Below are 21,827 nucleotides of genomic sequence, written 5' to 3' on the forward strand. Positions count from 1 at the left end.
CGCTCTTCTGTGAAAAATGTTTTCCCAATGTCCAGTCTAAACCTGCCCTGTTGCAGCTTGAAGCCATTCCCTCTTGTTCTGTTACTAATTACCTGTCAGAAGAGACCACCATCAACCTCTCTACAATGACCTTTCAGGGACTAGTAGAGACTGATGAGGTCTCCCCTCTTCCTCAGACTAAACATTCCCAGCTCCTTCAAGTGTTCTTCATAAGATTTATTCTCTAGGCCCGTCACCAGCTTCGTTGCCCTCCTCTGTACTCACTCCAGCACCTCAATATCTCTCTTGAATCGAGGTGCCCAAAACTGGACTCAATACTCCAGGTGTGGCCTCACCAGTGCTGAGTACAGGGGGACCATCCCCCTTCTGCTTCTCCTGGTCACGCTGTTTCTAATACAAGCCAGGATGCCATTGGCTTTCTTGACCACCTGGGCACACTGCTGGCTCATATTCAGCTGCTTGTCAATTAGAACCCCCAGGTCCTTTTCTGCCAGACACTTTCCAGCCACACTTCCCCAGGCCTGGAGCGTTGCCTGGGGTTGTTGTGGCCCAAGTGCAGGACCCAGCACTTGGCCTTCTTGAAGCCCAGACCATTAACATCAGCCCAACAATCTTATCTATCCAAGTCTCTCTGCAGAGCCTCTCTATCCTCATGCAGATCAACACTCCTGCCTAGCTTGGTGTCATCTGCAAACTTACTGATGATACACTCTGTGTCCTTATCGAGATCATCAATAAAGATGTTAAACAGAAACGGTCCCAACACTGAGCCCTGAGGACACCACTTGTGACTGGCCCCAGCTGGATTTGACTCCATTGACCAGTAACCACTCTTTGGGGGTGGTCATACCTATGTTAGAAATATTACATGAATCTGTAGAGGTAAAAGTACAAGGTTTAAGAGTAACAGAAGTGCTGCAAGGAAATGATGTTAAAAACACCTGTCTGTCTCTTGTTCCCCTGATCTTTCAATGTAATCTTTTCATCAACGACCTGGATGAGGGAATAGAGTGTGCCCTCAGCAAGTTTGCTGATGACACTAAACTGGGAGGAGTGGCTGACAAACCAGAAGGCTGTGCTGCCGTTCAGTGAGACCTGGACAGACTGGAGCGTTGGGTGGGAAGAAACTTGATGAAATTCAACAAGGGCAAGTGTAGAGTCTTGAATCGGGGGAAGAACAACCCCAATTACCAGTACAGGTTGGGGGCTGACCTGCTGGAGAGCAGTGTAGGAGAAAGGGACCCGGGGGTCCTGGTGGACAGGAGGATGACCATGAGCTAGCAATGTGCTCTTGTAGCCAAGAAGGCCAATGGCATCCTGGGGTGCATTAGAAAGGGTGTGGTTAGTTGGTCAAGAGAGGTTCTCCTCCCCCTCTATGCTGCCTTGGTGAGGTCACATCTGGAATATTGTGTCCAGTTCTGGGCCCCTCAGTTCCAGAAGGACAGGGAACTGCTTGAAAGAGTCCAGCATAGAGCCACAAAGATGATGGAGTGGAACATCTCCCTTATGAGGAAAGGCTGAGGGAGCGGAGTCTCCTTAGCTTGGAGAAGAAGAGACTGAGGGGCAACCTCATCAATGTTTACAGATATGCAAAGGGTGAGTGTAAGGAAGATGGTGTTAAGCTTTTTTCAGTGATGAACAGTCATAGGACAAGGGGCAATGAATGCAAACTGGAGCATAGGAGGTTCAATGTGAATATCAGAAAAAACTTCTTTACTGTGAGAGTGACAGAGCACTGGAACAGGCTGCCCAGAGAGGTTGTGGAGTCTCCTTCACTGGAGACATTCAAAACCCACCTGGACATGTTCCTGTGTGATGTGCTCTGGGTGACCCTGCTCTGGCAGGGGTGTTGGACTAGATGATCTTTCGAGGTCCCTTCTAACCCCTGAGATTCTGTGATTTTGTGATTCTGTGAATCTTACAACACGTTTTGTCTTAAAATTTCAAAGACGCTCACTGTGCATCACACAAAGACTGGATGATAAGGAACAGCTGCTGGCAGATTTTTTAAAGGTCCTCCAGCATGACTGTCAGCTTATCATACTTTTGGGGACTTTGCAGGGACTCATAAAAGACAAAGAAACTGGATCTTTGTGAAAATGTTCCTTCCCACTAGCTTTTTTGGTGTTTATTCCAAGTTATGTAAGATATTTCTGTCATCTTACATCTACCTAATGTTTCTGAGGAAAGTGTGGAAAAACTGTCGAAGCATAAAATGTTTCGGAATCTAAATCAAGACATAAAGCTAAGTAGATGCCATCACAATCAAGACAATCATTTTACTGTTCAAAATATCCAGACCTAGATGGGGAACAGAAGTTAGTATTCTATACTGTGCTTTATAATAAAAATGGCATAAGATTTTACAAACATTCCCTTACAGCTCAGAAATAAAGGCTCCTGGATTTTTTTATTATTATTATTTTTGCCTTGTCAGAATTAAAATGCAGGTTACAGAACTCTTCTTCCCTGATCAAAATAACAAGAATGTATATGAAGTGTAGTTTCAACTTAAAACAGCAGTCTCCCAGAAGTTCTGTTACAAAGGCAATTTGCAACAGACATACTTGTATGTCTAATTTGCCTAAAATATAAGTAACAACAGCTCTCTCCCTGACAGTGCAAGGCCTTTGCATGCAGCTCCTTTGCAAATGCTGCAGGCTTTTTCATACCTGGACAATGGATGCTACAACATTTTGTTAGATTATAGAATCTACTGTCAGAACTAAAATAAGAGCCACCAGTGCAATGAGTTTTCATGGTTTAGTTGAAAAGCAGTAATGTTCAGAAATACCATTTTTATAATATTTCAGCACTTTCTATTCTATTTTGAGTCAGATTACAGTTCTCCCAGCTGTGAACAGTATGATGGCTGACACCCCTTCTGCCTCCTAATCACATTAACACGTGCCCATATTGCAAACAGAAATAAAATATTAATTCCTTTTCATATCATCCCTTTGGCATATCTTGCATAACTCTGTCCCCTCCCACAACCCTCTAATTGCTGTAGTGGTGTATCTTACAGTTTGGGAAACACTATCAAACTCCAACGCAGATTACAAGCAAAATATTCTGCATTGCACATTGAGCAAGCCTGATCTAAAAATAAATTCAAAGCAAAGTACATATCTACTGAGAGGTTCTTTTCACTCACAAGAGGTTCTGCCATGATGATGCGAATCTTGCGTTCAGCCTGAGTAGTAAAGTTGACAAACAAGCTCTTCAGGACATATTCGCCTGGTTTACTGTCTGGGTCAACGTTGACAGGTAACATGGCTGGAGGTCCTTTTTCTCTCTGTGTACCAGAAACAGGTGGGACAGGTGGCTTGATATATCCGTTACCAACTGGAGAAGCTGAAATATAGAAAACACACATTTACCTTTGGGTAATTCACTATATCTTAACTTTCCAGAGGGTCCCATTGGCCCACTATACTCTCAAAGCTAAACTAGAGACTAATTGATAATAAAAAAGATTCAGAATATATAAATATTATTTCCACTGTAGGTAAAATGTACATGATCTAGACTTGAAAAAGAAATTAAATATTAAATCCTATGTATTAAAATAGAGTAGTGGGTACTACGGGGTGCACACTCAGTTCTCTTTTTTTACGTGGTAAGACTTGCTGACACCTAACAGAATAACATCCTTATTTGTAATACTTCATCTTGTAGGTCAGATCTGTAACCCTGCTGCCAAATAACAGATTTATTACATCCTGCTATTCAATGATCTACCCTTGCAAAAGTCAGGAGTCTGATCTTTGACTAAGATGAGTTGTAAAGGGCTGACTTTCCTCTCATTTATACTCAGGTCAGTCAAGGATAACTCCTTCAACAACAGTGACATTTCATCAGTATAAATCTTACATGAAGAGCCAGACACAAAATTTTCTCCATGGTCAAAAATTTATGCATTTTCCTGAAGGCACCAAGCCCTACAGTCCCAGTTGATACTTGTGAGATCACATCTGGAGTACTGTATCCAGTTTTGGGCTTCACCACACAAGAATGACATGACGGTTCTCGAGCAAGGGCAAGGAAGGACCATGAAAATGGTCAGGGAGTCAGCTGCTTGCTACCTGAGTACAGGCTGAGATTGCTGGACTTGTTCAACATCAAAAAGAGAAAGCTAAGGGGAGATGTTATTGCAGTCTTCAGCTACCTAATGAAGCATAGCAAAGATGGAATCAGTCTCTTCTTTGAGCAAGGCGACAGGATGAGAGGCAACAGACACTAGTTGGAATGTGAGAAATTCCAATTAAATATATGGAAAAAATTTCCCCTGTGAGGGGGTGATCAAATACTGTTACAGGTTGTCCACAGAAACAGTAAAAATTCTGCTGTTGGAGATACTCCCAACTTGACTGGACAAGGCTCTGAGGAACCATCTCTAGTTGGTGAGTGGAGGCTGGACTAATCATTCTCCAGACATCCCTTCCAATCTAAACTATCCCATGATTCTTTGAATTCCCCACAACCAGCACCAGATATTATGTACTGAGTTTAGCCCTATTTACTGTTTTCTGGGAAACTGAAGAACAAATAAATAGAAGTACTATGAAACAAAACCTTATTAATTAAAATATTACCACTCCATGCATATAATTTTCAAAACAAAATCCTCAGGCTTGGTTCTTACTGGCAATAAAAATCTTGTCTGATCTTCAGGCAGGCACCAGTAGTGCCTTCTGTTAGGTTTGCCAGAGACTTCAGAAGTTGCAATTTAAGAAACCCTGGGAAGATCAGTCCTTAGCCACTCTGAATGCAAAGTGTCGTAACACCTGTGAGCACTGCCAGTGATTGAGACAGAGGTGCTTTGATGGAACACAAACTGGAAAACACTGGGAACTAATACCATTACATCATTGCCCCATAGCACTGTAGTCCAGAGTGTTAAATTTTCCAAGTTGCAAAGAAAGAAAGAAGAATTAACTACAATTATGAGGGCCGTTAGCATTTCCTTTTGAGGAACAGAATTGCAACTACTACTTGAAAGTGATGGTCAGCTATTAATGACATGAGATTGTTTTAAGAATAAATGAGATTTTAGGACCTCTCCTAAATACTTTAACACTTCATTGCCGTAGAAAACTGAGAAACTAAATTCTAAAGAGTACATTATAGCTTGCAAGTATTCAAGATGTGGCAGAGTCAGACCCCAAATTCATGCACTGAAAAATAAAAAATATGCATTGGAGAAAAGAGAATGTATTTTTCTTTAGGAAAATTGAAGCTTAGAAATCCACTATATGACCATAATACAACATAGAAATGCATTTGTTCATGTAGCGATTAGTTTGCAAGTGTAACACATCCATACTTTACTTTGAAAATAACTACCCTGATGAACAAAGCATGTCATCCACTCTTTAGCACAACAGCACCATTTCTTCCACTCCAATACATGTTTCCTACTGATTTGTTTCTGCAAAGGTTCACTCAATTTTTGAGGTCAAAAACATAATCAAATAATTTTGTTGGCGTTATGATTCTTTGCATAAACCAACATGTATAGAACAGTTCTACATTTATGTTACACAAAACTGTTTCTAAAAATACACTGCTGTTCTGAAGAAAAATCTACTTCAAAGTAGTAAGAAAAGAGCCTCCAGAAGAGTGTGCTACTTGTCTCCTGTCATCACTTGGGTTTAAGCATGAAGACAGTGGGATGCAAAGGATCAGATGCAAATTTATATGGTCTATCAACAACACTAGGTAATGGAAATTTCTCCACAAATAGCTTTAGGAAGGAGACAGACAATATTTTTGCAATTACTAATACACCTGCCAAATGCATGGTTTTGACTGGCTCTCAACTACCTATGAAATCAGTTCGATCATCAAGTGCTCCGCTAGGAAAAATGTTTTTTTTTGTGAGCAGTGAAACCAATTTCCTTAAGGACTTGTGTCCTTTGCTCAGTAGAAGCCCTGCCCTCCCTCCTGTCATCATCCCAAGCGCTCCCCAGTCCTTCCCAAGCTCCCTCCTGAGCTCCGTGCCCGGGACTGGGCAGGCAGGCTGCCCACCAGCCAGCTCTGCCCAGCAAAACCCACCCAGGTTGGGCCACCTGCCTCTCTCTGGCCAGTGCAACCATCCCCGGCTCCCTCTGGGAGGAATCCATAGGAATCTAATCAAATGCAAACTTGCCTTCTGTTCATTACAGAATTTTGGCTTAAATTGGCTACTAAATTCCAAATTTACTATGAAGGAACATGCAGGAGGGATGGAAGGAAGGCAGTGAGTGAGATCATGCACTACTCACATCGTTATAGAATTAAGTTTAAGAAGCCCTAGTCACACTACCTGGGAGCTGCCACCCTTATCTTCAATCACCATGGCATTCAGCCAGAATTTTGAGGCTGGAATTTGAAATAGTAGAAAGTCTTTTAACAATGATGCTGTCAGGTTTGTGACACAGGCTGATCTATTTTTTTTTTTTTTCCCCAGACATCTAACAGAAAAATCAATTATTTGCACACTGTAATAGAGGAAAGCAATTACTTGTGAGATTTGTCAGAGCACCAAAAAGTTTTATTCTAGCTCTTCTCTGAAACATAGGAGTGTACAGCCTTTCACCCACAGGAAATAAAAATTATATCCTGGAGGTTAACATCTGTCATTGCTACAGCAATTACAGCAGTTATAGAATTGATTGACACATGACATTAATACAGTTCAACATTTTAAAAGATCATCTTGTAGCTGCTAACTCCATATAAGCATCTTCAGTGTGGAAGTTAAAACTGCCAACACTGTGAGGATTCTGAGCTCATCATGAGTTGGTCATGAACTGTCATAATCAGGTTTAGCTTTCTAATGTGTGTATGCAGTTCCATTATCTCAATCATTTGCATATGCTTGATATTTGCATTGCAAAAACCTGGCACAATGACTAGACAATCACTGACATCTACGTGGACAATGTATGAGCTTTAACAGAATATAGCTCTTTTTCCTAGGCTGAGAGTTCTACAAAACTCATTAAAAAAACTTGTCTCTGAAACGTAAAGCTCAAAATTTAAGAAATAGCTGCATTACATCATCTGTGATTGGTCCCGTTACGTTGACACATTCTAATGTGGGTCTTAAAAGGATGGGTCCATTTTTACTATCTATGCCAGTGAAACACTGCCTCATTAAATAGAAGGCATAATTTTTACATGAGAAAACACCACATATAGTTTGTATGGGTTTATGTGGAAGATAACTGGTGGGACTGGGATGGGAGGAAGGAGTTATACTCAATTCTAAACATTTATTTCATTGACCATTTAAGTTTTTACTAACTGATTTCAAAATAACAATGTTCTTCAAAGAGAAAGACCAGTATATATGACTGAAACATTCATTCTAAACTCATAAAATATTGTAGGGTACTGGTCACCAAACACACATTGCATTAAACTAACCCTTTACCTAGAGAGAAGTAGCTCTTTCCCAAGGAGACTGATTGGTGATGCCCATGCAGGACACCATGGTCACCCTGAACCCTGAGGGCCCTGCAACAGCAGAGAATCTGTAGGTCAGATTTAGAAAGTGGCATACATATTTTAAGTTCCTCTCCTAGGAAAATCTGTAAAAAATATTAACTATGCTCGATCCACTGTAAGAAGTCTGTACCATTCTGGGGTGAAATTCTGTCTGAGGGCTACTTCTCTTCAGCAACCCATTTTCTCATTTCCAAGATATATTCCCTATTTTTTTACTGTATCTGCACTGAGCTGTATTTCAAAATATACTCTTTTCCTACAGAAAATTTTCATTTAGTTCATGCTATTACCAAAACAGTTTCTCAATGTTATGTATTTAAAAAAAAAATAAAAACAAGGAGAAAATACGGAAGTAGTAACGCAGTATCACATTGGTTGTCACCACAACCATATACTAATGCCACAGAAAGGATTACTAAACTAAAATCACTGCTAATTTTTTTCCTGTATTGATCATTTCTCTGACCAGAGAAATAGTTGCTAAAAAGCACAGTAGTTTATACACACGCACACGGTAACTAAGCTGGTAACAGGGATCAGTACAAAATTTAAATCATCATAAGAGAGTCCCTGTTGTGATTTACACTACAAATGGTTTTCTTAAAGCTCTAAGATGAAACAAAAGAACAGAATGAACATAATGCATAAGCCCTGAGTCTGTTGTACACGGGATACAACTTCAGCCAGCTATCAAATTTTCAGTGTCTTTAAGTAGATGAAACAGAGATTGCACTTTTTCAGTTAACCGTGTCAAATTTACACTTTAGCAACAGCAAACAAACTCATAACACAAACCAAAACATGCATTTGCAGTATTTTCATACCTACCAAGCCCCTTTATAAAGCCAATCACACTGGATTTTCTCCAACATGCTACTGTAATATCCATGAGCTTGTGAATATCCAAAACGTTCCAGTCTTTCAGTTAGAAAAGTTAGAATCCTTTTCTAACTAAAATAAAAAAGAAAACTATTTGTTTCATAATCCTTTCTCATACTTCACTTTAAATTTTTCAGCACAGAGGCCAACACTTCTTTCAGTCTTTTTTTGTTCTGTTTTTTAGCAGACAAGTGCTGAAGACCTACAATGTGTGAGCTAGAGCAGGCCTCCGGATCAGATCAGCCTTTCCATAACCAAAGGGGTAATTTTTAGCTTCAGCATATGATGATGACCACTCACGGAGTGGCTGCATGTCTATATTTATCCACAAGTACATACTATGCTGACAGATTAACAAAACTACTTCAGGCACTCCAAGAACATGAGACAGGATAATGGAGTTCGACAAAAACAAACCGTGCATATCAAACACACATATTGTCAGGCAATTCAAGCTGAAAGCAATTAGTATAAAAATGTAAAGCACAAAAACAACACAGGACAGGTTTTGTTTCGTAACTAAGGTCTTGCGGCCAAAAGTACATACAGTTTAAATTCCTTGTGATAAAACCAACCCAGTATCTCTTCTTTTCCCATGCCAAGGGTCAGAGAAAAGCCATATATCCTTAAGGGTAATTATATATCTACTGAAGTAACTCTTAAGAAAATTTGCTTTGTTTTAAGCCTGCAGTTATAATATTAAACCCACTTTATTAAATATAGAATGAAGAATGTAATTTATAAGGATATGGCACATGTGGAAAGGTTAAAAAAAGAGTGGCTTTTGCAGCCTTTGAGGGAAAAATTCCCAACTAGTTTGAGCTTGGCAGACAAAAATAATAAAATTCAAGGGAAACCGTTGCTGAAAGAAACAAATCAAAAGTGTAGTACATCCACTTTATCTTAGTGCAAAAAACTGTAAGATTCCCGAGCAAAATGTTATTCCAACGTATTAGTAAGGTGTGGTAGTAGCAGCACTATTTTAATGTAAGCATTATTTCAATAATTCATTTTCATGTTTCAACAAAATATAACCAGAAAGGCATAAAGTGAATCAATTAAATATAATATTTATGACTTGCAGTATATATGATAGGACCTAAATTTATTTAAAGTACAGAACTTCATGATGAGCAATTGATGTTACTAATGTCTGATCTTTCTGTGTTTCTGAACCTCTCTTAGGAGGATTTACACTCAATAATGAAGGAACAGGAAGTATTCATTGCACATCTGAATCCCACATCCACTGCTTGGGAAGTAAAATTGTATGTTGTGATGGTATTGGCTTTACTCTTAACAGGGATTTAATTCAATGCAATATGAATATTGGCCTACATGTTTTGTTTACTGCTTATTTCCCATTTTTTTATTAAAAGAGTTGATAAAACAAGAGAGCAAATATAACCTTGTTAAGATACTCCTTCCCTTTTCTCAACTCATGCTTATCTAAATGTAATTAAAACTAATTATTAAAATAAATGTAAAAAAACCCTGATTGTATGGCCTATAGCAACTCCTGAGGGCCATGTAAAAGCTTCTGCATGAATCTGCCACAAGCAATAGCATTGCAGACATAGCTTTCCTTCTCTAGTGCTGGAAAACATTTACACTCTTAACTGCAGTGAGCCTGGCATACATTCTCTTACAGATGGAGAGATCTGTAATTACTATCTGCATATCTGTGTCTCAGGCAGAGAGTATCAACTGTGGAGCTTTGACGCTACACTTAACTGAATGTACTCTTGCAAAGCTTCCACTGTTTTGATAAAAAATGTAAGCAGTAAATAGGACATGTAGGCAAATAATAATATTTTATGAAGTTGATTCCCTGTGATGGCTCTTTTGGAGGTGAGGGAATTCTCTGAAGTGAAGAATTCACTCACTGACAGCAATATGTAGACTCTGTAGATATAGGCACATACAGACAGTAAATGTATGAGACAGTCCATACTGAAAAAAGGTCAAATGTATTTTCCCTCATATTAGAACCAAGTTGTCTCCAAAACTAAACACTGAATAAGTCTCAAGAGAACTTGTATTTTAAAACTCCAGGCTCTGAACACTGTTTAAAACTGTTGTTCAAGCAATTCCTGGGAGAACACATAGGGTTGTTCTGTGCAGCGGTCTTGACACAAGAACATGGCACAAAGCTAACCCAATTATTTCTGTCTTTCAAAAGCCTATTTAATCCAAGTACAGGATTCTTCAGAAAGAGTTACTTTGGTTGACCAATTAGATAGGTAGTTTGCAATGTAACAATGATAAAACCCAGTAATTCCATGCAAAACAGAAGTTAGTGCATAGCATGTAGATAGATCCCTATGCCATAGGAAATACTATCTAGCCTAGAAGATAAAATGGAAGAGGCCATGAGGTCAGCAGGCAAAAGTATTAAAGAAGTTCAAGATTCTGGAGCAAAACAGCTAATTCTGAAAACAAGCCAGAAGGGAGTAACAGATTTTGGAGGATTTCCAAAAAGGTGGTGAAGATGACCTAAGCTCTTCCAAATGGAAATTCTCAAACTACTTGGTTATGCTAAAACTGTAAAGGAGAAAAGGCTAACTTATAGACTCCAGATTCCTCCATTTCTCTAAAGAGACACACCTCAGGAGAGCCATTTTTGTCAAGTGGCATGGGGGAAGAGAAAAGAAGAAAATATCTTCAGTGATAAAGTCATTCCGGGACTTTGCCACAGATTTAACTGAGATAAAACAAAAATTTTAAATTATTTCTGTCCAAAGACTTCGTGAAAACATGCTGTTGCCAGATTTAGATATATTTATTCCACTATTTTCAGAATACTTGTTGAACTTCAAAAGACAGTTCCAGCCCCTGTAGACATGGTTGGGCAATCCTTCTCCAAACTTTTTACTCCTTTTCCCATAACAAGAGAGCATAAATTCTAAGTGAACACAAGGAACAGCACAGCCAGAAAACAGAAAAATAACTAGTGCATCTAAAAAGAAGTGCCAGAGTTGCTGATAAATGTAAGCTTTGACCAACCTCACTCCAGCCAAGAAGAAGGAGGCTTGAACTTCAAGTGCGTGTGACCATGTGCATACACATGGTATTCTTCAATTATTTTCACTATCTTCAGGGATGTAATAAAAACAGCAGGCCTAAACCAGACTATATGACACCCTCAGTGAGACACAGGGTTAATTCCTTGTAGTAAACTCATTCTGCACTCCCCTGAATCCAGAGGTGGGCTACAATTTGCTGAAGAGCCTCAGAACTAGTCCCAGATGTGGTAATTTCTTAACAATCGGATCCAATCCTCTGCAGGATAGCAACAAAATGCAGCATCCTTGAGACTAAGTATATGGCCCTTCCGTAGGCCTGATGAATGCTAGAAGTATCACTTGTGGGGGGATGCTCTTCTCTGTATGTCTACAAAGAACTCAAATGCTTAGTCCACTCAGAGACGCTTATGAAGCAGCTTATGAAGCAGCAGAGATGAACCCCACTAGGAAATAACCAGTTTAATACAGGTATCTTAGCCCAAGCTCAGGATAACATTATAACAGTCCTTACACACAGTCACGGGCCTTACTTGAGATGGATGTGTGTGTTAAAGTGCCTGTTAGCTTTCAAGCTAAGGATCTTGTTCAGCTTGGCACCTAGGAAAGGTTAAAATTACTGGTTTGCCATTATTAGCTACTAGCAACCTTCAGGCCTCCACATCTCAGCTGCTGGCAGGCAGGAGTGAAGCTTTGTCAGCCTCAGATGTGCACTTACAGAAATTCTATTCTACAGAAAGAGGCGACTGATCTGAGACCCCACAGAGGAAAGCAATGAGTGCAACACATCTTCCCCTCTAGCGAGAGACTGTCTCTCCATATGCACAGGATTCAAGAATGATGACTGCCAAAACAAACCAACAAACAGGAAATCCTGTCATATATGGTCATCCACTTTCTCAAGTCCTTTTCTCTGACTTGGCAAAGCTCCTAGTAAATATAATCCTGTAAGGCGCAGACTTTCCCTCTCTCTTTCTCCTAAGCTGCAGGTCAGAGGTTGTGCAGCTTAACAGCATTCCCTAGGTTTTCATCTCAGGTCCCAGCAAGACACACAAGTGAGGCAGGAAAGCAGTTCTCCTTCCTGCCCATTCTCTTTGCTCACCATTTATTTTTTTCTTTGCTCCTTTTCCTCTAAATAATTATTTTCTTGTTTACATATACCACCATGCTGAAGATGTGTGGGAGTCTAGACACGTAACAAAGATTTTTAGCTGTGCCACTTTTAGACTTTGCTTGGTTTATTGTAACATTAAAGACTGAAAAAGCTAAATTATATGGGAAATCTTGTGGACAATTCCAAAGTCATTTTCAATTGCCATTTCAGTGCTCCATTTGGGGGTGACTTCTCACTAAAGGAAATATCTGTGTTTCTCCTGAAGGGACCCAAATCAAACATAAATACTTCTCAGTTTCTGTATTTTATATCATAGTGACATGCTGCCCCTCTGAAGGCTGATTTGAGATTAAAAATATACTTTCAAGATCTTGGTACTTTTTCTAGACAACTTCAAACTTTTGTTATCTTTGCTAGTTATGTCAAAAGTAAAAACTCCAGGTATGAGTGGAAAGATACATTCAGATCGTAGTTTTCAGATGAGTAGATTATCTGATTTTAAAAAAATTAAAAACAAATAAAAGGTTTATTTCTGAAGCTATGCAGAATTTCTTTGGGTTCAAATAGAGCTTAACAAATATTTTATTCTAAAAAAAGATACCAAAACTTCTATTTTATACTTTACCTACTAGGGGAAAAAGCTAGACTCTGCTTTGGTTTTTTTGGATCAGAAAATAATTTCCTATGAGATTTTTAGAGAGATGTTTTGTTGGGTTTGGTTTCTTTTTCAGAGACAGGGAAATGAAGATATTCCTGTTGTTTTGTGGTTGATGGGTGTTAGCAGAAGAATTATTTTTAGGGAACTTGGAAAAGTGCCGAGGAAGTAGAAGGCTAAAAGAGTCCAACAGAGAAGGAATAGTTACTTCCAAAAAAGGGACCAGCAAACAGTGAGGATGTGACCTGCATCCTCCTTCCCTACAAATTTTGTCTTGGAGAGAGTACACTTTTCCTTTTCTCCTTAAATGTTTTACAATAAAACTGTCAGAGTCTGGATAACATGGCATTTTAATGAGGTAATTAAACTGCTTATTTTTTACTACAGAAAGACAATAAATGCTTGTATCTATCTCGAATTCAAGAGCTACCTCAGATGTTAGAACTGGAACCGTCCCTGAATTTTTGTTGTCTGTTTGTGTCTACACTTGCTCTTCCAAACCACTGACAAATGTTGGTTCTTGCTGTTAAAAACTCAAGTGTTTCAGTGGAATGAGAACAGCAGTTCAGTTCTGGATGATGTGACTTCTGTACAATGTACACATGTGAATGAAAACTTGAGTGTGTTACAATGCATCTGTGCAAACATTTGCGGCATTTTACTACTGAGGCACAAAAAGAAACAGGCTGTAGCTCATTTCCCTCTAAAACTGAATGGTCTGAATAGTCCTACTGACCTAACACTATTCAGTGGTGAAGAAATTATTTCCTGAAGAGTCTTGCTTATTTCATGCCATAATAAATATACCATGTTTAGTTATGCTTCAAAGTGTAGTTCTCCATTGAAGGAAAATCTTTAAAACTGTAGTTGAGTTGAACTCATCTGATGCACCTGATCTGATTTATGGCTGTCTTTTAGGGAAAGGTTGCAATTTAGCCACCTACAGGCGAAATACCAAACCTAACGTAGCCACCTAGGCTCTCAGTTGAGGAAACAGAGACTGACATTTCTAGCCTGGGGAACAAATCAAGAGGATTTAGAGACATGGGTACACCTACAGGCTGTGATCACTGGCATCAAAGAAACATGGTGAGATGACTCCTACGACTGGAGTGTTGGAACAGAAGGAAACAGGCTCTGTAGGAAGGCAAGGGAGACCAGGAGGGGTTGTTGCCCTCTCTGTCAGTGACCAGTTGGAGTGCATGGACTTCCATCTGGAGATGCATGAGAAGCTGACTGAGAGCTTATGGGTCAGGATAATGGATGATGCCGTTTATAGACAGATAGGAGTAGCCTCATGTCCACAAGCTTTGGTCCTCATGGGGGACTTAAATCACTCTACTATCTGTTGGAGGGACAACACAGCAAGGCACAAGCAATCCAGGAGGTTCCTGGAATGAACTGATCATAACTCCCTTCTCCAAGTGATAGAGGAGCCAGTGAGGAGAGGTGCTTGATGGTTCCTGTTCTCACCAACAAGAAGGGCTTAGCAGGGCATGTGAAGCTCTGGGGCAGCCTTGGCTGCAGTGACCATGAAGTTGTAGATTTCAAGATCCTTCGGGAAGTGAGGAGGGCACACAGCAAGCTTGCTACCCTGGACTGCAAGCGAGCAGACTTCACAAGCCATGGTCCTCAGGGGAAACTTCAACCACCCTGACATCTGTTGGAAGAACAACTCTGCAAAACACAAACAATCCAGGAGGTTCCTAGAGTGCAAGGATGATAACTTCCAATTGACAAAACAACAGGGAGAGGTGCTAGGCTGGATCTTGTCCTCACCAACAAGGAAGGGCTGGTGAGGAATGTTAAGCTCATGGGCAGCCTAGGTTGTAGTGACCATGAAATGGTGGAGTTCAAGATCCTCAGGACAGCAAGGAGGGCTCACAGCAAGCTTACTACCACTGACTTTAGAAGGGCAGATTTCAGCCTCTTCAGGGATCTGCTCAAGAGAGTGTCTTGGGATAACATCCTGGAGGGTAGAGGGGCCCACAAAAGCCGGCTGACATTTAAGGATCACCTTCTCCAGGCCCAAGAGTGTTGTATTCCAGCTAAGAGGAAGTCAAGTAGAAACTCCAAGAGGCCAGCATGGATGAGTAAGCAGCTCCTAGGAAAGCTCAAGCTTAAGAAGGAAGCATACAGGGGGTGGAAGCTAGGGCAGGTATCCTAGGAGGATTACAGAGAGGTTGTCCAAGCATCTAGGGATCAGGCGAGGAGAGCCAAATCCCTGCTAGAATTAAATCTTGCTAGGGATGTTAAGAACAATAAGGAAAAGCTTCTTTAGCTATGTTGGGGAGAAAAGGACATCCAAGGAGAGTGTAGGCCCTCTCCTGAAGGAAATGGGCAAGGTAGCAACACAGGATATTGAGAAGGCTGAGGTCCTCAATGACTTCTTTGCTTCAGTCTTCTCTGGCAAGTGCTCCAGCCTCAACACAAAGGCAGCTGGAGTACTGTATCCAGTTCTGGAGCACCCAACACAAGAAAGCCATGAAGATCTTGGAACCAAGTCTAGAGGAGGGCCACAAAGATGATCAGAGGCCTGAGGCACCTCTCCTATGAACACAGGCTGAGAGAGTTGCTGTTGTTAAGCCTGGAGAAGGCTGTGGGGAGACCTTATAGCGACCTTCCAGTACCTGAAGCAGACTGTAGGAAAGCTGGGGAGGGACATTTTACAAGGGCATGTATGGATAGGACAAGGGGTAACAGTTTTAAGCTGAAAGAAGGGAGATTTAGATTTGGTATTAGGAAGAAATTCTTTAGTGTGAGGGTGCTGAGACACTGGCATAGGTTGCCCAGGGAAGCTGTGGATACCCCATCCCTGAAAGTGTTCAGGGCCAGACTGCACAGTGCTTTGAGCAACATAGTTTAGTGGAAAATGCCCCTGCCCGTGTAGTGTGGTTGAAAGTAGATGATCTTTATGGCCCCTTTGAATCCAAAACATTCTATGATTCTAGGTGATTCATTGTATCCTTCTTTACTTCCTAGCTTAAAAAAGAATAAAACACTTTCTAGAGGTGCCTATCACTTGCCAGTGATGACTGAATGAGAACTGACAACAAAGATTTGCATCCAAGGCTATAGGAGATGAATCTCACTCTTATGTCTATAAACTCTTCAAGTGCATCTAGTACAGACTGAGCTTCACTGTGGTGCATTTCCACTGCTGCTGGATAGGATAAACACCCTTGCTGCTGTGGGTGGAAAACGGCACCATACCAGGAGAAAATCAAGTTGCAAGCTGATATACTGAACTGGCAAGCTAAATCTCCCCAGACCAAGAATTTTACAAAAGTTTGTGAAGCCTTCTGTGATGAAACCACAGGAGATATTTTGGTGAGTAAATACCAACAAGAGAATAAGTCAGACATCCATTCATGTTTCCCTTTACAGTGAAGCATACAAAGTTATGTCTATACAAAAAATAGAAAATATAGAATTTTTTTTTGCAGCCAAATTCTGGATTAATAATTATCATTGTCAATTCCCTACTTTATGCCTCATTGAATCATTATTGTCATTATTCAATACTGGCTGCAGCAGCACACTCACAACACTATCTATCTTCTATATTAAATGAAATGCTATTTGGCCCCTTCGCTTCCAGACAACCCAACACACCGTACATTACCTTTTATTAGGTGCACAGCATTATGAGGCTGCAGTATCTCATACAGATCTTATTAACATTACAGTAACAACTCTTTCTTTGAAAGTGGAGCTTACTTGTTCTTGGCCACAAACCTAATGGCAAATGTAAACTTTTGTTGCTTTGCTAGACTCAGACTCCAGGACATAATATTTCTTGTAGTGCCTCTGAAATATAAAATCAGCAGGGACAAGACTACTACTTTTACCAGCCACAAAAGCTCAGTGAAGGTTTTTTAAAGTTTGGATTGAGTACAGCCTACTGAAAATCTTTCACCTGGACAGATGAATGAAGGACATGGAATTCAGCTGCTGTCCAAGGAACCTTCTGCATGACCGACAGTTGAAAATACCAAACACAACACAGACAGGACATCGCTCTCATGCTGCTCAGTGGACCATGACAGCAAACTCCTTCCATATATTGAAATGTCTAAATGTTTTGGAGTAAGTGACTGCCAGAAAGACATTATTAAATTTGGAGAGGAACAAGCACCTATAGCAAACTCTGCATCAGTTAGCTATGAAAATAAAGACTCTTAAGGTTAACATTGGATTTTCCAAATAAACTGATTAAAAACTGAAAGAGTAATTCCTTAGAAAAACTGAAGAGCCTAATTACTTCTGAAAATATTAAAAATATTCCTTTTATAGGATATTCAAAGGGAAAACAAAAGTATTTCTACAGTTTATACACAAATTGGAAATTGAGAGGAGCAGACAGAAGAAAATAGTAATCAAGTCCTTCCACTTTGAACAGCACTTTGAAAACTAAACACAATGAAAGAATATTTGAAATATTAATTCTAACTTACGGAGAGTTGCATGGCCAGAGACAAAGAACACATTCCACATGAACAGAATAAGGCTTTCTATTCCTGGGAAGCACTGATTATGAAAAAAGGCCTGAGACCACGATGACTAATGTGTCAAAAACAGGCTGCTATTCTTGTGACCTGAAGAGCTATGGAGAGCCTTTTCAAGCAGGATAAACAAAAGCAAAAGCAGGAAAGCTCTACTGCTTCACTGCCAGTGTCTCTGCAAACACTGCTGGATGCTCAGTCCTTTCCTGGTGCCTGCACTTTGAGAAAGATGCTGATGAAAAAGAGGACATTCAGGACAGGGAATTATAACTAATGACTGGAAAACTTGCCTTAAAGCTTAATTCAGTTTGACAAGAAGGTCATTTAATCATATCCTCTAATGGCAGGAATTTGCACCTATTGCACCTAACTGGCACCCATTCGCAAAACATTTACACGGACCCCCTTGTAATGACGAGTTATTTACACCCAAAATGCCTTTTAAGACACACAGGCACACCCAAGGTAATGACTCATTAATAAACACATCTAAAGCAGCCCCTCTGAGATGCACCCTCAAAGTGCATACTTCTCTCCACTGGCTATCAGGAAAGTGAGGCTTGACCACGTCAGATGTAATAAACACTGAGTTAGGTGAGATGACTCCCATGCCTGCTAAGCACCAATATGAGGAAAGAGAAATGTGCTCACAGACAGCATTTCCTTCAGTAACATCCAGTGTCTAGAATTTTAAACCAGGCAAATGCATTAAAGAAGTTAAACACAAAGGGAAGGAAATTAACTGCCAGAACTCTTTTAAGGCTGATGCTGATTCTTCCATTAGTGGAAGTTTTAAATTAAGGTTTTTTTTCAGATGTGCTTCAGCCCAAACAGAAATTAATTCAGAGAAGCCATAAAGCCTGCTCTATGAGGAAAGCAAACTGGATGACACAATGCTTTTTCTGGTTGTATAATTTATGACTTGTTTAATACATTACTAGAAAACACATTGCTGAGAATGATCTTCCATTGGCAAAAGTACGATACAAATGCTGCAAGAAGGATTTTTCTATCTCTAGTCTTGGTCATATCACAAAGCAGAAGTCAGAATGCCTCTCAATACTTGATTTCTCTTTACACTTCCAGGTAAAAATACAACCTGTGTGATCAGAGTTATCTTTTTGATAAATGTAGTAATTTCCTGCCATTATGGTTTGCCTGTCAAACATTCTTTGCCAAAGCTGATTTCAAGCATTCTTTTGTAGAATAAACCTCAGGGGATCATGAAAGTGGAGACACCTTACTGGGATGATTCAATTTTCAGAGCATATTTTAAAGAAAAAGTACATTGCCAGAATAATTTAGAACTATGCCTTATACTAAAAGCAATTACCATACAAGATGGTAGTTTGCCTTAAGAGAATGCTTGTGCAGGGAAGTAAAGCTCTCTGAGGGCGCAGTGATATGCTCCAGGGAAGACATATTCCACTGTCTGAGGGAATGTCTGAGGAGCACAGAAGAACTATGGATGGAAATGCTATTACCAAAAGCATGTTCACAAGCACACGAAAGTGGACTGCCCTGAGAATCTGGAAAAGGCTAAAACCACGTATTAGTGCATGTTGCAGATCATCAACAAATGCCAGGTCATCTGCTACAGAGCAAAGCTGAATCAATATAAAGATTCAAGGCCTGAACCTCGTATAGTAGCATAGGCTGAAATAAAATTCAGTTTCATACTTCAGTGTATAAGAAGTTTATGGAAATAATGTTTGCATTATGTAATTATTTATTCTACCTACTGAACATAATTTTATTTATTTTTCTCTTGTGCCACCTAAAAATTTCACCAAATCCAGTAAACTGTCCTGCCTCTGTCCCAAAGGGAACTTTTAAACACAAAGTTGAGGATCCAAGAGGGTAGGAGAGTTTGAAAGACACACGTTTCTAGCACTAAGCAAACAGACCAGAAATGTTCTGTGAGAGTCTTCACATTCTCACTGAAGGAAGAAATTAAAACCAGAACAATACTCACCTAAAAAATGCATGAATGGTTTTGTAAATAAGTGTGGAATCAAAAAGATAATTCAAAGAGGGTAGGCAATGTTTGGCAACGCTATTCCATAAATTGTGATCTTACCATAAATTGGTTACAAACATGAGCTGTTGTTATGGGACATCACATCAAACACAATCACAAGCTATATTAGCATAATGGGTTATTATTCCCAGATCCGTGTGATCCGTACTCCATGGCAACCCAATGATAATGAATGGCTTTGTCTGTAAGAATGCATGTGCAGAACTATAAGAATCACAAACATCAAGCACCTGAAATGGTACATAAGGCTGTTAATAAAGAATTTAAACACCAGCGATATCTTTCCATATATACACAGAAAGAAGGACTGAAATTTTCAGTACATTCTCAGCTGACCATTGCCATTGTTGGGCCTTGGAATTTCCAAGACACTTTCACTCAGGTCTTAAGTCAGCTGAGAAATTGGGTGCTTAAACCTGTCCCATGGAACAGAACAGATTAGATTGCCATTGAGTCTGACAGCAGCCCAGGAAAGGATTCCCAACAACTAACCTGGGCTTGATGCTTCCTGAGATACATTCCTGTGTGGATCCCACACTGGTGGGTTGCTTCAGATGTACAAAGCAGAGTAAAGAAGCAGCTCCTCTCCTCTTCCATTTGGCTGTAGCTGCTTTTTACCTAACAGCTTAACAGCTAGAGAGTGTGGCAGCTTTGGGTTAAATGCTTAATTAAACCTCAAGGTTTTGAACTTTCATTTCCCACCTCCTAGGAGAGCACTCTGATTTTCTGGCTACTGCCCAGAATGGCAAGGATTACTCATGTCCCACTTGTTAGAGGTTTGTCAAATTTGAAGAAAGAATTCAATGTGCTTTGAATTACAGATGAAATGTAACGGCAAGCATGGCTCTGGCTCAGTAGTTGCTGTTCAGTTAATCAGAGACAATCACTAAAAATTATGTGGTACATTAAAATATAACAAAAAGTAACCTTAAATGACAAAGGTATTTAGGCAAGGAAATTCCTATATTGGTAAATTACCTTTTGTTCTTGTCACTGTGTTGGTGGATACACTACACACTTACAAATCAGATCCTTCATGTAGTTCTACCAGTTTTCTGCCTGAGACATTCTAAATAATATGTGTCATATTCATCTTCATCCTGGGCTTATTTTTGCATCCCAGTTTATTGTCCCATAAAGCAGAGCAAGAGCAGCCAGGGCAACAATCTGTCCCCAAAGCAAGATTTGTTCCACATGCCCCTCTCTTCCTAGTAAAGACAGCTTTGGTTTGGCACAGTGTATCCTCATGATATTACATGCCACAGAGTAGCAGCTGTACTAAAAACATAGAGTAACTTTCAAATGCTATAAAATGGACATTATGCTTTTTAAGTCTCTAGCCTAGATCAATAGGCACCAAGCTACTAATCCAAAATAAATCAGTCTTTCACATGAGCTGCAGCTATGCTTGTGCATGGACCTTCCCTCAATGCAGTTGCAGAAGATAGTCAACCCTACTCCTCTCCTTCCAGTGAAGAGCTGGCCCTATGCTACAGTTTAAAAATGTAGCTAGTCTTGTTACTCACATTTCAAAAATAAATTCTGTCTCAAAAGATGTTTACAGATTCACGTGGGAAGTACATTTTCAGATTTTTACTCAGTAATTCCTCATTTCATTTGACTGTTCTTTATTGCCTCTCCTTTCTCTCTGCTGATACTTACATCCTCTAATGTAAGGATTATCACAAACATCATACACATGCTATTTACCTTCTTCCAAATTCCTAATGAGAATATAAAATAAAATAAAGCCTAGAGTCTACCCCTGCAATATCCAGCTGCTTAACTCAATGAAATGTGACAACAAAACATGTAGTTAACAGTTCTTCAAGCACAGTTTTGAACACATTGCTCCTAAAACTATTACATTTAAAAGTATGCCTAGTGACACTCAAATAGTCACTAATGCCCAAACACATGCTCTGTTTTTTCATTCACGTGAGAACTCTGCTCTGTCAAAATCCCCCAGATCTGCCTGACATTCTCCCTTGGGAGACCCTAGGACAGAACAGCTTTTATTATTAGTTTGTAGACTATCTGCTGTACTGGGGAAGAAATACATTAGGAAGTTATCTGCTACTGCTCTAGGAGTAATAATAACTAGAATATTAAT

The 21,827-nt window shown here is 39.8% G+C and overlaps 1 protein-coding gene across 1 annotated transcript in view; it reads right to left on the reverse strand.

The window, feature by feature from the left end:
• Window positions 1-21,827, reverse strand: part of FRY (furry homolog (Drosophila)) — a 160,203-nt gene that overhangs the window by 126,106 nt on the left and 12,270 nt on the right. The window contains exon 2 of the mRNA XM_009998351.1: window positions 3,158-3,357. Within this exon, the coding sequence (XP_009996653.1) occupies window positions 3,158-3,357 (200 nt within the window). The remainder of the gene's footprint in view (window positions 1-3,157; window positions 3,358-21,827) is intronic.

Source organism: Chaetura pelagica, unplaced genomic scaffold, assembly GCF_000747805.2.
Source record: "Chaetura pelagica isolate M959 unplaced genomic scaffold, ChaPel_1.0 scaffold105, whole genome shotgun sequence".
In the NCBI taxonomy this organism is placed as follows: Eukaryota; Metazoa; Chordata; class Aves; order Apodiformes; family Apodidae; genus Chaetura; species Chaetura pelagica.